General features: G+C 41.6%; 1 protein-coding gene across 4 annotated transcripts in view; it reads left to right on the forward strand.

Annotated features, from left to right (window-relative positions):
• The first annotated feature begins 4,378 nt into the window (after window positions 1-4,378).
• fhod3a (formin homology 2 domain containing 3a) overlaps window positions 4,379-14,104 on the forward strand; it is a 48,417-nt gene continuing 38,691 nt past the window's right edge. For 2 of the 4 annotated variants that reach the window (XM_058619164.1, XM_058619165.1), the window contains exons 1-2: window positions 4,379-5,000; window positions 11,237-11,346. In XM_058619164.1, the coding sequence (XP_058475147.1) occupies window positions 4,836-5,000; window positions 11,237-11,346 (275 nt within the window). In that variant the 5' untranslated portion in view covers window positions 4,379-4,835. The remainder of the gene's footprint in view (window positions 5,001-11,236; window positions 11,347-14,104) is intronic. The other 2 variants (XM_058619166.1, XM_058619167.1) reach the window with 2 other exon arrangements.

Here is a 14,104-nt window from a genome sequence, read left to right on the forward strand (position 1 = left end):
ACTATAAGAGGCTCTGAGAGAGTTGTGAACTTAATGAATATAGCGCACATGCTTATTAATGCATGCCTCAAACTGCTCAGTAGCACTGAAAACAATGGAGTAGATAACGGCGGCAGTACAAACACACGTGTAGGCATTAATAATAGTGATAGCAGCTTGTTTACACAGCTGATACTGATAAAACAAAAATATCCTTTTTTTTCCTAAATAAATAATGTTATTATTTAGAAAACATGCTTAACAATAAACAGTAATGCATACTATTGTGACTAATGCAACTATTTACCTACGCATTATAAAGAACATGCATCCCCTTTAATTCTGTTTATCTCCACTGATAAGGTTAGTTTCCATTGGCCCTTGTTTATCAGACATGCGTAGAGACTCGTGCACACTCGGGTGTAAATAAGTCTCACGTGTGATTCATGGAACGTTTTGTTTTTATGTCATCTCATTCACAACAAAACAATATAATCTAAACATGGAATTGTCCAGGTCTTGAATGAAAAGGAGCAGAACGAGGAAGAAGAATCTTATTTCCTCTTTATCCCAAGTAATCAATTTACTCAGTATGTAAAACAAAATTACAATAATATACACAAAATAAGGGAAAAAACTAAAAACATCCATTTGATAATATGCAAGTTATTCAAATGTAACACATTGCATTGTATTTCCTAGTTTTATTTGAATTTTTAAATGTCATGTTTGATGTAGATTCTTAGTCCTGTATCTTTTTTTTTTTTTTTTTTTTAAGAACTACGTTCCTTTTAAGTACTCTCTTTCTCTTTTTTCAAATCTCTGGATGTTGATTGTTGAGGTTTTTTTATGAGCTTTAAACATAATCTGAAACACTGTAATCCACACATTCATAAAAACATGCAAATGCCACCCAGTCCTGGTGTGCACCTGATCAGCCTTTCATAAATGAGAATGAGATGAGACCCTCAGAGCCAGTGATGTAATGATGATGGCAACACTGATGTCCGGTGTGTGGATGAACTTGTTTTCCCTCCAGTCAGCCTATTACAGTCACGCTTCTAATGAGGGAGATTGTGAGTTGATTACATACACAACCTTGAACGCAATAAGAAAAATTGTGAAAGAGCAGGGTCAAAGTCACGTTTATTGTATAGCACGTTCAAAAACAACCCCTGTGGCCCAATGTGCTGTACACGCTAAAGTAAAGTCCAAAACAATACAGTAACATAATTAAAACCACAATGGAAATTAATAAAAGCACAGCACTAATAAGAAAACAGTAAGTAGTAAAAAGAAGTAAGTATAAATAGATGACTACTGGGATTAAAAGCCAAAGCAAAAAAGTAGTTCAGGTTCATGAAATTTCCTTTTTTGTTAAATCTTAACAAACAAATTCAGATGTGATATCTTTTAGACATGTCTGTAAAGTTATAATGGAGTCTGCTTTTTGGTTAAGGGCAGATGGATGTGCATGGTATCAGCAAAACAGCGAAAAGGAACACTATACTTTCTTAAAATGGCAAAAGGTCCTACAAACCTTCACACCTTTTGTTGTTATCCATCTGCAAACTCCGTGTTTTTCCAAGAGTGAGGGGAAAAGCTGATTCAATAAAGTGACAATTCACTAAAGCCACGCTCAACTTCTGCTAGACTAAATAGTACGGACACCCAGCAATGAGTTAAAGAAGTACCACGTCATTCTTGAGATAAAAAGAGAAAAAGCACCACAGCAATTAAGTTATACATGATTAATCATGTATAATCTCTTTTATACATGGTTAATCAATCATCCATTCACCAGCGCCTGTCAAGAAAGAATGAATCGCATGCAGCCCAAACCCCTACACTACCCCTACACAAAGATTGATGAGAACTGAATTCACTGTTATCATCTGTGATCTTCTGGACATTACATACACATTGACCCAATTAGCATTTTCTACCCCACATCACTGTGTATTCCTGTTACAACTATCTTGTCTCTCATGTGCTTTTACGTAAATTTAATTGTTCGTCAAAAAACCTTTCGCACGAACAGTTTAACCTGCAGTTAACAGCAGGGGGAGGGTAATAGAAGCTTTTATTGTCTTTATTATCATGCGTGGTGATGCCGGTGGAATGGGCTTGGTGCTGAAAGTTCACCCTTATGTCAGTACCTTTTAAAGATAACGGAGATCTCAATCCGCTGAGTCATGTATCAAATTATGACCCTTATGCAAAATCATTTGGACAATTGACATTGGTTAGGTTTGCAGTCAAATGTCCTGACAATTCATTTTGGTGTTGTAATTCATGATCATGTAGTTTAAAAGTGTTGCGAGGGACTTGTAAATATAAGCAACTGTCCGTTACATTCAAATCATTGTCTCTCACAACATTGTAAGGCAAAGTAAAGCGAGATGGCTGCATGCAGTTAGACTATGGTGAAAGGTTTCAGTGTCAGTGTTTAGGTACAGGGGGGCGATAGAAGTTCCACACTGGAGCTTTAAGTATGTGTTGTTGTTGTTTTAAATGAAATACAAGTAAAGAACTGTACAATCGGCTCATTTCACGTGTGGAACTAAACTACTCTCTCGTGCGTTAGTATGTGGCTCGGGTGGATATCGATTGTGAAACAGTGATTGAGTTTTATATTGCACATAATCTATTCTACCATTTATACCACTTGTAGTAAAACACTGTTTCCTTTTTATGTGCTTGCATTAGAGCTGATAAACACGGGGTTATGCAGTGAGTGCTCGAGATATCCTTGTTTTTCTGATAAGTGATGACGTCAAAATAAAAGCAAGCACCTGATCGAACACGAGACCAAGTGTGTTTACCTGTGATGCGTTCCAGTTGTCCCTCCTCCACCTCCTCTGGGACTTTGACATAGGGACCAATCAGTAGACACAGTTGAGGAGGTTTGTTGTCCTCCTTCATTCTCTCCAGGTCCTCATGAAAAGTGGATCGGCTAGAGCCAGTCTCATGGTGCCTGTGGAGATGATCCAGTCCACATATTTGAAACACCGCCTTAGTCTCACTTTTAGCCAAACCATAATCACTAATTGCTCAAATTGACTTGAAACCATAAAAGGTGTGTGGTGGAGAATTTCACGCGTGTGGAAAACACAAGTGCAAAGTGCCTTGCCTTGTTATGTTGTAATTCTGTGACACACTTTTAATTGTCTTGCCTTGTATGAAAGGTATCATATAAATAAATGAAGTCTGATGGATTGACTTTAACTTGACCTAACTAAACATATATGTACACAGGCTGAAAAGCTGATGATTTTCGGCCTGATGAAAATGATTAAAAAATAGTATATGAAGGACTTTTTTAGGTCTTACTTTATAGCCTCTAACTCACTTTTAAATATGTGAAATATTTTCTTTTTTACTTCTGACCAGAATATACATTATATTCCCCCAGATCATTTGAGTTGAAACCCCTGCTCTAACTTAAGTACTTACATGTGTGGCCCACTGTATGCTAATAGGACTTTCTGCCCTCTAGTGGTGAGTTTCATTCCAGGTAAAAAAAAAACACAGATGAGGTCATTACTCAGGCTGTTGTCTTGTCCAGGGACACTTTAGACATGTGGGGTTTGTTTGTAGCTTTATCGATCAAACAAAAAAGAAAGTATCTTATTATAGCATCATAGTGACACGCTTATTACTAATAAAATGAGACAAATAGTAACAATAAATTGTAAAGGAAATACATCATATCTGTACAGATGTTTAGGAGTAAAGTATCAGAACGCAAGGAAAGTGGTCATGACATGGCAGAGGTGCAGGGAATTTTCTATAATTAATATATACAACAGATTTAAAATGATGTCTGAAACTATCTTTTCACAAGACTGTTACATGGATTTACTGTTTAGGAACTGTCTGCTGTAGCCTAATGTACAAATCGTTGCAATTAAAACTTTTGGCCACAAGAGGTCACTACTGGTCAAGATAGAGCTCCATTAGCTCTCTGTGTGTATGTGTGTGTACCTGGTATTCCTTATGTGGTGGGGACCGAAATCTGTTCACACACTCACATTATGGGTACTTGTCTCCCTTATGGGGACACAAATCAAGTCTCCATAACGTACTAAGTCATGGAAACCTGTGTGTGTGTGTAGTATTTGAAAGTAAACACATAGAAAACTCACGTTCTCACAGTATGTCACACATTATATATTGTGAATGGCTGTGTACTTTAATCTCACCACATCTTTTCATTTTCTCACTGGATTATAGCAAATGTAACTTTTATACTGACGCATTTAGTGTAAAGGTCTACATTCTTCAACATAAATGTAGGTATGTGTGGGATTAGTAGCTGCAGTTTAAAGAAGGAGGAGGTGATACAGATGAGCACAGGGGGAAATAGATGGGGAGGGGGGGATTTGCTGGGACTCAGACACACAGACCGCAGACCGGCTGTCCCAAGCTACGCTTATCCTTCACTCTCCGGCACCAAGCTGGGATCCGCCTGCTGCTGCCTCCCCTTTATTATTACCGGCCACCTGCCTCCTGTCCGAGAATAACACAGAGGCTCCGACAAGCTCAAGCTCGAGCGGCGACACTGACCCGACTTCCTGTGCCATCTTTTCGGCACCGCGCCACCGCCACTGTCCCGCAAGAGGGAGGGAGCGAAAGAGAGAGAGAGAGAGAGAGCGAGGGGGAGAGGGAGGGAGTGCAGGCTGCACACAGGGCGCACTTGGCGACCTGGGTTTGTTGACGTTACCAGGAGAGGAGCGCACAGCACAGCACAGCGCAGAGCAGAGACGAGCCGTGGGCTGGCTGGTACAGCAGCTCCGTGTAAACCGGGCTATTCCCACCCTCATCATCAGAGGAGCCACTTGCATGGATGCACCATGGCCACGTTTGTGTGCAGGGTTCAGTTTTTAGACGACACCGATCCGTTCAACAGCACCAACTTCCCAGAGCCGACGAGACCTCCGCTGTACACCTTCAGAGAGGATATCCCACTCATCAACCAGTTAGCAGGCGTCCACCGGCTCCTCAAAGCCCCGCACAAGGTAGGATTACTACAGTTAGTAAACAATTTATCCACGACTACTTCTGTCCCTGTATGCCAAGTGTAGATCAATCATCAAGTGTAGATCAATTACAGCACTTTTGTGGTGATCTATACCCTAAATGCTTATAAAGTCATTGTTTATTCACGGGAAATTGAGCTGTTTTACAAGAATGCCCTAAGTTTGCATTCAGGTATACAGCATAAAGGTTAATTAAGTAAGTTAAAAACAGAGAGAAAATGCATGTGTTTGTATGTCTTAATTACGCTATTTAAAAACAGGAGCCGTAAGCAACAAACAAATCATCTATCTCCCCATTAAGTCATATAAGATCAGTAGAAACTGGTTTGAATTCATTAAACAAAAACAAGGTTTGTGATTTCAGATAAAATTAGACATTATTTGATGCAGTTTTTCTGGCATTTTATTGACCAAACAACAAAGACAATAGTATAACAGATGGATTATAAATACAATCAGTCAAAAACAGTTTAGATCAAGCCACGGGAGGCTGTTGTGCGACCTTGCTTTTTTCACTTCAGGTCTACTTACTCCAAATAAACTTCCATACCCACTATTCACAGGCTATTTTGAGAGCACATGCAGGCACAAGTGATCAGCTCTCCAGCTGGAGGACTGACACACACACACACAACATAAGGTCGGAAATATTTGCCTCAAAGCCCCACAGCAACATCAGTCACAGACGAGATTTGTTTTACACCAAATATCTTATCATTTTAATCCCATGCTGCAATACAATTGCCCTGCCGATGGGGCCATTAAAAAAAACCGCTGCCTCTCTCTGACCTTTGACCCCTCCGTTTATAAATCATCCTGTGTGAGGAATCTCCAAAGTGCCATTGATTCTCGCAAAGGTGAAGCAAACAAACCTGCCTGCATTGTTGCTGTTGCACTTTACACGTTACTGTGACAGGTGCTGATGCAAAGGTGTCACAGCAGCTACGTCCTGAGTTGCAGGTGACGATCATAAAGCTCTGGACGCAGAAACGTTCCCTAATAACATATGGTCAGATGATGATGGGTGTGAGAAAGTGTGTGATAGAGAGGAAAATGTTCTTTTTTTAGTCATTTTCCATGTTAAACGTGATCCAGAGAAGCAGCCACACATTCCTCACTGACAGAAGTGACTCAGACACACAAACACACCCACGGAGGCCTTTTAAATATGTGACCGGGTTTTTTTTTATTTTTTTTTTTTATTCTCCATTTGTAAGTAGATGCCATACAAGTTAAGTCGGGAGTTTTGTATTGAACAGAGTTGAAAGGCAAAAGTGAGACAGAAAGAACGATGGAGAGATTGAGAGAGAGTTCAGCCGCTGGCACAGGAATCTGACAGCAAACCAGCGTTCAACAGCAGAGTGGTTTTCCAGATCGAGTAGGTCTTTTGCTGCCCCATCTTTAAAAACCACAAAACAAATGAAAAATGGCCCACAGCACAGAAAAGCTTATGATTACAACCTACACAAGGACAGATGGCACAGCCAGGGTTCGTGTTTGCAATTTTATTCACATCAGGAGACTGTGCTCAATGGCAACTGGATATTGCTCTTAGATTATAGGGATGGAACACACAATTGTCACAAATGTGTCCAGCAGACTGTCCAGATCTAAAAAGGTGTTACTGTTTTATTGAAAAAACTGCTGCTGTGTTTCTGATTATTTTTTGATTCATCTGAGATGCAGCTTTGTATTTCTTTGTCCCTTTTGTCTCAACCGTTGTTGCTCTTCTCTCAGAAAAGCCTACTGTGTTATTATGTTGTGATGGTGGAGCTCTGTGTATGGCTGCCCAGGCTGCATGTAAAGTATAGGTCACTTGTCCCAGAATTCCTGTGGCCTGGGCCTGGATCTCTGCAACACTTTGTTCTCCTCACTTTGGGTGCCGCGGTTTTCCTGACCTCTTCCTCCATCTCCTCTTTCCACCTCTCTGACCATGCACCGGTTTGTACACTTCAACAAAAAACACAGATAAACACACACACACACACACACAAGTTTAGAATGCGTTGCCAGGGCTAAATCAGTGAGCATGGGATGTGTCACATTGTCCAAACTGTCAAACGAAGAAGTGTCGCTTGACTCTCACAGAAAGGATGACCACTTTCCCCTTTAAGCTCTAAAATAATAAAAGAAGTCTCAACAAAAATCCTCAGTGAGTTTAACAGCTCGCTTAAAATGTGATAGACGCGTTAAAGACATGATATGTTCCATACATGACGTCATGTTATCAAACTTAGTTGTTGTTATTGTTTGGATTGCGAGACCCCAAGTGGGAGAAATTGTGTGTTTAAAACTGTAGTGAGTAACGTTTTCTGCCGATTCAGCTCCACATGCCTCTCTCTCACAGTATAGCCGTGTTTAGAGCTCGTGTCAACTGGCACTACATTACCATGCTGCACACAGGAAGTGATTTGTTTAAAGTCAAGACAGACTAAGGCTGCAGTAACATTGTGCTAGTAAAGCGAGACAGCTGCACACAGGCTGGAGTGTGACTGAAATGGAAGCACGGAAAAGGTTTTTGAGATGAATTCTACTCTACTCATTCACTGCACAACCCAAACGCTCCCTCAGTCAGGTCTGATAGTATTGCTTGACAGCGGCTGTTTTCAGATGCAGGACGCAGCATACAGTGTTATATATATATATAATGCTTAATGTTCACAAAGATCAAACAGAGGCAGAATAATAACATCAAAAACAAGAAAACTCCCCATAAGTTTTGCATCGCGGCCTTAAATTAAGCAGCAAGACAGGTTACCCTCCTAAAATGATAAATACCCGTTGAGCTCACTGCAGAAGCATCGCCGTCCGTCACACTGCTACACTTTTAAAGGAAAACTCCCATTGCCCTGAAAGAACAACAAAGACCAGACTTCACAGCTTAACTTTTATTTCATTACCAAAGGCTGCCCATTAAAGCAACACTGGGTGATTTAATAGCTGTGTAGAACACGCCCTCCCCCACGCTCTTCAAAGAGCCCTGATCCTGTGCAGCTCGGATTCTGACACAAAAAACGAAAAGTTCCTAAAATCTCATCGTCTAACTTACGTAAGGGCATCGTTAACTGTCGACCCACTGTGATCGCCAGCAGGCTCGGTGTTGTTTTAATGCGGAGGTAATTACTCCCCCAGCCCCACCAAGTTTTTTTTTCCCCTTTGCGTTGCTCTTCTGGTAGAATTTGATTAAATGAGTTTAAAGTATACTCGCCATTCAGTGTTTGCCCCGGCTCGTTTGCACTGCCTTGAGTGTGAAGAGTCTGCGGTTCCTCCTGGAGCCGCCTCCGTCCCGACCAGTGTGTTTTGTTGTTACTCCTGTTACCCGATCCAAGTGTTTTAATCAAAGAGACACCAATTTGGACTGTGAGCTGTTAACAGATAGTGTTTCAGACGGAGTGGTTTGTATGATTGGCTTTAGTAATGTGCGGCGATAAAGTGGAGCAGCAAAAGAAAGCAAGAGGCTGCGGTGGAGATGAGCCTCTTTCATGGTTTTAATGTGTGCTTGATGATGAATTGATTTGAGAGATCGAGAGATAACTCCGCTGAAGCGCTAAAAGGGCAAAACACACATGGGAGGCGATTTGAATCATGCTGACAGACGTGCTTTTGTCTCATTCCTACATGAAAATTGGGGCAGTGGGACAAGACGTGATTAACCCACTGTTACCACCCTCCTGTGGTCACACCTCACCCTGAGATTGACCTTATCTTACACGTTGTATTGCCATGAGTAGGGCTGCAGATGCAGATGAGTGATTCATTCAATTGTTGTTTCACAGGTAAAATGTATGGAAAAAAAAGTATCAGCTTTTCTATGTTATAGAGGAGCTAAGAAATCAGAGCAAATTACGCCTTTGTGACAGTGCAAAAGCACATAGCTGGTTTAATTTGATGAAAGATTAACTTATAGTATTAGTCTGTGTTTGGTTTAGTAATTGATTGATTAGTTGTTGTTGTTGTTGTTGACCTAGGCTCAATAATTGTGAATATTAATGGCAATGCATTGGGACTACATTATGGTCCATTAAACATTCATTTTTTAATCAGTATTTTTGTAAATGGCAGTAGACACACTGGTGGCGCTGGTCTGTTGGTTTGTTTGTTTGTTGAATGGTTTGGTCCAAATCCCTTTGACTTTAGAGATCCCCTAACTTGTCCTTAAGCGCCACCATGGGGTTTGCTTTTGTGTTTGAAAACAACCAATACTTGGATAACCATGAAATCTGGCTGGCATACACAAAAATGTCGTCTTCTGGGTGAATTCCATTAACCTGATAGTTATGTGTTCAAAATTTTAGCTTGTAAACGGCTACAGTAGGTTAGCAGATTATTACAAAGTACAGAAATAAGAAGCTGCACTTATATCTGGTGCTATACTGTGTTCATGCTAGTGACATACATAACTGTCCCACTGTCTAAGTGAAAATGTGTCTGCTTTAGAGAAACAGTCATACAATGAGAGGAGGCGACAAGGCGGCAGTTATGGGCCGTAAAAACGTTACCATCATTAAGTATCCACCCACAAAGGGAGAGGAAGAGAGAGAGTTCCCTGTTTTGCTTCCCGGTCCAGGAGAAACATGTATGTCACGGTCTGTCGTCAACTTCCTCTGCTTTTTCAGCCCTCGATATTTAAACGTATCTCCTCTGTAGACACCTGTTTTGCTTCTCTTTTGGTCGAGGCATTTTTGAGAGGGATAACGAGGCTTTCTAGGTTCGGTATTATTTCCCTTCCCAACACTGGGTGCCAGCTGCTACCAACTGCTACTCGCTGTGTTATTGGGTCGCTTGCGAAAACATATGCAAAACATATATGCAAATGCAAAATGTAATTGTAATCTCCAATGGCACAGTATAGTCATTGTATGTCTTAATATAATACACATAGCTCCTTTAAAGAATACATGGTAGAGTCGTGCTAAAGTCATTAGTAACGCGGCCTGCTGAATGCCCCCTGCCGTATACTCCCAGCCCCTGGACACCCACCCTTGAACTCCTGTGGGCATGCTGCAGAGCAGAGCAGAGCAAATATAGCAAGGTTATATTTATGCTGTGAGTTCATCCGACAGTCTGTCTCCGTGTTTCTGAGTGAGCGAAAGGCACAGACAGTGAGCACCGGCAGGTCTCTGCTGTGCGCCCGAGTGTTGTCATGCGACTCGAGTGGAGGGTCGTGGAACAAGCACATAAACTGGGCTGGGCTAAAGCCACTGATGCCACTGAGGCGCTAAATACTGACTCCCCTCATGACTCTGATCACATTTACCTATTCGTACAGCAGCAGCTGGTTTGGGCAGCATGAAAAAAAAAAAAAGCACGTCACATTTTCTGTGAGCTGTCACTGTGACAGCGGCTTGCACCTGCTATCAACTTGTGACTGTACCCATAACGGTTGCTGCCAGTGGTGCGCAGATATATTACTGTGCACCTGGTTTTCAAGCTCAGCAGGGTTTCTTATTACACAGTGCAGTGGGTCAGTTCTGACATGAAGTTTTACCTTAGCTTGAGCACGGGCACAAAACGGGTCTGTGCACAGATGAAAAACAGGAGCATATAACGGTATCTGTCAGGTAATAACACGGGAATGACTGTGATGGGATCCTTCTAAAACATACCGAGAGTTCAATATGCTTCGGATTATACACATGATTTGAACAATTGTTAAGTGCCTTTTTCCTCGCAGCTGGTATTTAAATGCACTACGTCTCTCTGCACTTTCCCCTCTGGATTTAGTTTCATGTTCTGCAGCCTTTATGGCTGTCTCCAGTAGTTAATTCTCTTAACAGCTCTGTGATGGTGAAAGCAGAGCCACACTGCATATGCCCCCCCCGCCCCCCTTATTTATGGACCACTGTATGCAGTAATGTTCAAACCCCAGCCCTGTAAACTGACTTTGTTTTATGGGATCAAATTGTTTTAAAAAGGGTGTGAAACTCAGAGAGATTTAGTGAGGCGGCATTTTAAAAAGCCCAGAGACCAATGTCTGGTCCATATGTAGCCGACATCACAAATTGAGCTGTTTCACATGCCTAATATCCAAGTTCTCAATCGTATTTTCCGTCATTAATGGGTGCCATTTTCAAGTGGGGGTCCACTTAAGCTGTAGTTTTTCTCTCCTTGTCTTGTGAAGTGAAAATTTAAGGTCCAGCACATTCATGAAAACAGTAACTGTGTACATTTGTGTATGTTTGCTGTACTGAATTTGATCTCTCTCCTTTCCGCAGCTTGACGACTGTGCACTCCAGCTTTCCCACAATGGCACCTATCTGGACCTGGAGTCGTCCCTGGCCGAGCAAAGGGACGAGCTGGAGGGTTTTCAGCAGGACGACACAGGGTGAGAGTGACTCACGGCCGCGCTCTTTAACACACGTACACTTTCGCTCGGCCCTGTCAAAACACTAATGCTAATCTTTCGAGACAAAGTGACGAGTCCCTTTTGCTTCACCTCTTCCTTATGCATTCACATTTTCCTGAGTTCTCCGTTCTTATAACATCACGAGAGAAGACTCACAAGCTGCTGGATATGGTTTTCTTGGAAGCACAAGTTCACGGAAAGTATGAAGCCGTGTGGAAAGCGAGACAGATGTGCCCTCCCTCCCACAGCAGCAACAGCTCTCTCTCTCTCCTCTCACTGTACTTTTATGATTCTTGTTATTCTGGTACTCTTTGTGACAAGTTTCACAGTTCACAAACCTGTCAGCTGTGGATGCTGGAGGAGACAGCACGAGTCCTTTGTTACAGTTTGTTACAGCCACTACTACATATTTGACATCTGCTGTATGAAATAGCACCTTAGTGTTGGCAGGTGTGTTATAATTGTCACATGTATGTGATCATTTAGCATTTGCTTTAATGCTGTATAACTTTGTATTTGTAATTTTAACTCAACTTGAAGTGTGTGAACAGTATCTGCTTGTCAAGTGAACATGAGTGAACAGAACTCATTCAAACATTGAAATCAAACCAGTTCTTCACTTATTCTGAATAGGAACTCATTCAGATTCCACATGAGCACCTATACAAAAATATTCCAGTCATGCTCTTGTTTACATGCTGCAAAGCCTGGCTTTAATATGACTCACTGCGTTACATGCACTGCTGTGAAAACTCCAGGACACAATGTAACCATGACAAGAATATTCCAAGTTGATTTTTATGTTGTGTAAGAACTTGCTCAGGTTAAAGTAATCCGAAAAGCACTTTCTTTTCCTCTTATCAGAACAGGTTTTCCAGGTTAACAAATACTTTATACACTTTTGTCTTTAGTTACAACTTTTGTCACAGCTGTTACCATGTAGATCATATCGGCAATACACAGAGAAGACAGCTGTTAAGTGGCTGACATACATGTGGCACAATGTTAAGTGATGGATGGCCTGCGTCTGTTTATTTGCGCCCGTTTCCATGTGTGCATTTAGTTGCGTCTGTGTCTGTTGTGCGCCTGGTGAGCCATTTCATAGATGATGGACAGGCAAATAAAGGCATGTTTGTTTGTGAAGTGACTGAAGATCCCGTGGAACGGGTTGGATGTGACATGCCTGTCTGTCATTCCATCAATCTGAAGCTTTTTTTCCTGGGTCATACTGCACTGTACTGACAGGAAATGAATCATGTGTTGGGTTGGGTTTGACCTCTTCTCAGAGACAGAGGATGGATTTTTCTCACTAAGCCTGTCCGGCTATTTCTTGTCAAGAATAAATGAAGTAATCTCCGCCTCACACCCTATTTGTGCCTTAAAAGCACACAGTTTCAAACTGCACTTGTAACATTTTAAAGGCGTTAGTAATGTGTTGTGTAGCTGTCGCATATTTCCATTAGTTGCTCTCTAATCCCACAATAATACCAATAATGTCATAGTATCATGGCAATGCAGCTCACATGCATAAAGATGTAAAATGTATGGATGTTTTAGAAATAGAAATAAGGCGCGCTTTTTTTACTCTAAACTCAAACTTTAACTTGACTTATCGCTGGTAATTGAGCTGTGCTCTTTAAACGGCACATTGGTGTGAAATGAGTCTGACTTAGAATTTATGTTCCCACACATCAGTAATGTGTGGAGATTCCAGCTGTGGCTGGAGACGGCTCACCGCAGCTGACAGTAAACAAAGTCCTCGGGTGACAGGACAGCTCAGAGTATGTGTCCTCCAGAGACAAGGCAGGAGTGAAAAATAGAACGAAATCTGCCGTAGATTGTGATGCGGATATCTAAATGTGTAATATGGAACATTTCCACGTTGACATTGTGTAAAAATGTGGAGGACAATGCATTTACATCAGCCAAAATGTTCTAAAGTATCTTTAATTTAATATAAATCCGTATTTGATGTCATCTGCTTTGACTTCTAGGGCAAATATAAAATGATTTGATACTGCGAGATAGCCGGTGTGCTGCCTTTTGTTTTTTTCATCATTGTGTATATTTGTCACTAATGAGTCACAACGACTCATTGCCGTTTGCTGTGGATTGTGCCGCCTGAAGCTCTCCCTGTAAAGACAACAATGCTCCCACGCTGCTCCCTGACATCATCAAAATATGTCTTTAGTCATTGTTTTGACTGAGAGATCTATTTGTTCCATCAGTGTCTCAGCAGATCCATTTCTCTTTGTGAGCAAAGCTGATGACGGAGTTGAACAGAAAGCGCTAGGGGAGCAGCTGTTTTCTTGTTTGGCTGTGGGTTATCCTTACGCCGTGTTATGCATAACCAATATCTGCCAGTGGTAGCGTTATGAGAGCAGTTTGGGCTGGATGTTATCGCCGTGTTGGCGATTGAAGTCGGTGATAAGTTCCTTTTAGAAAGGCTGAGAAAGGAGGAGAGGAGAGAGAGAGAGAAAGTTCTCAAAATACCATCATACTTCACTTTTGTGTTTGTGTACACTCATTATGTTTTTACCACTGGAATAGTGCTGTGTGTGTGCATTGGCTTGTGGAGAGACGCATGTGTCTATGTGTGTTGTGTCTGCTGTCTGTCCTCGAGGCTCAGATACGTATCAGCATAGGGGTCCTAATCTAATGCAGGCCACGCCATTCCCATCATGCCAACAGTAAGGTCCATCATAACATATCCCGCTGTATTGTGTCTTAAAATCAG

The sequence above is a fragment of the Solea solea genome, chromosome 20 (assembly GCF_958295425.1).
Source record: "Solea solea chromosome 20, fSolSol10.1, whole genome shotgun sequence".
Classification (NCBI taxonomy): domain Eukaryota; kingdom Metazoa; phylum Chordata; class Actinopteri; order Pleuronectiformes; family Soleidae; genus Solea; species Solea solea.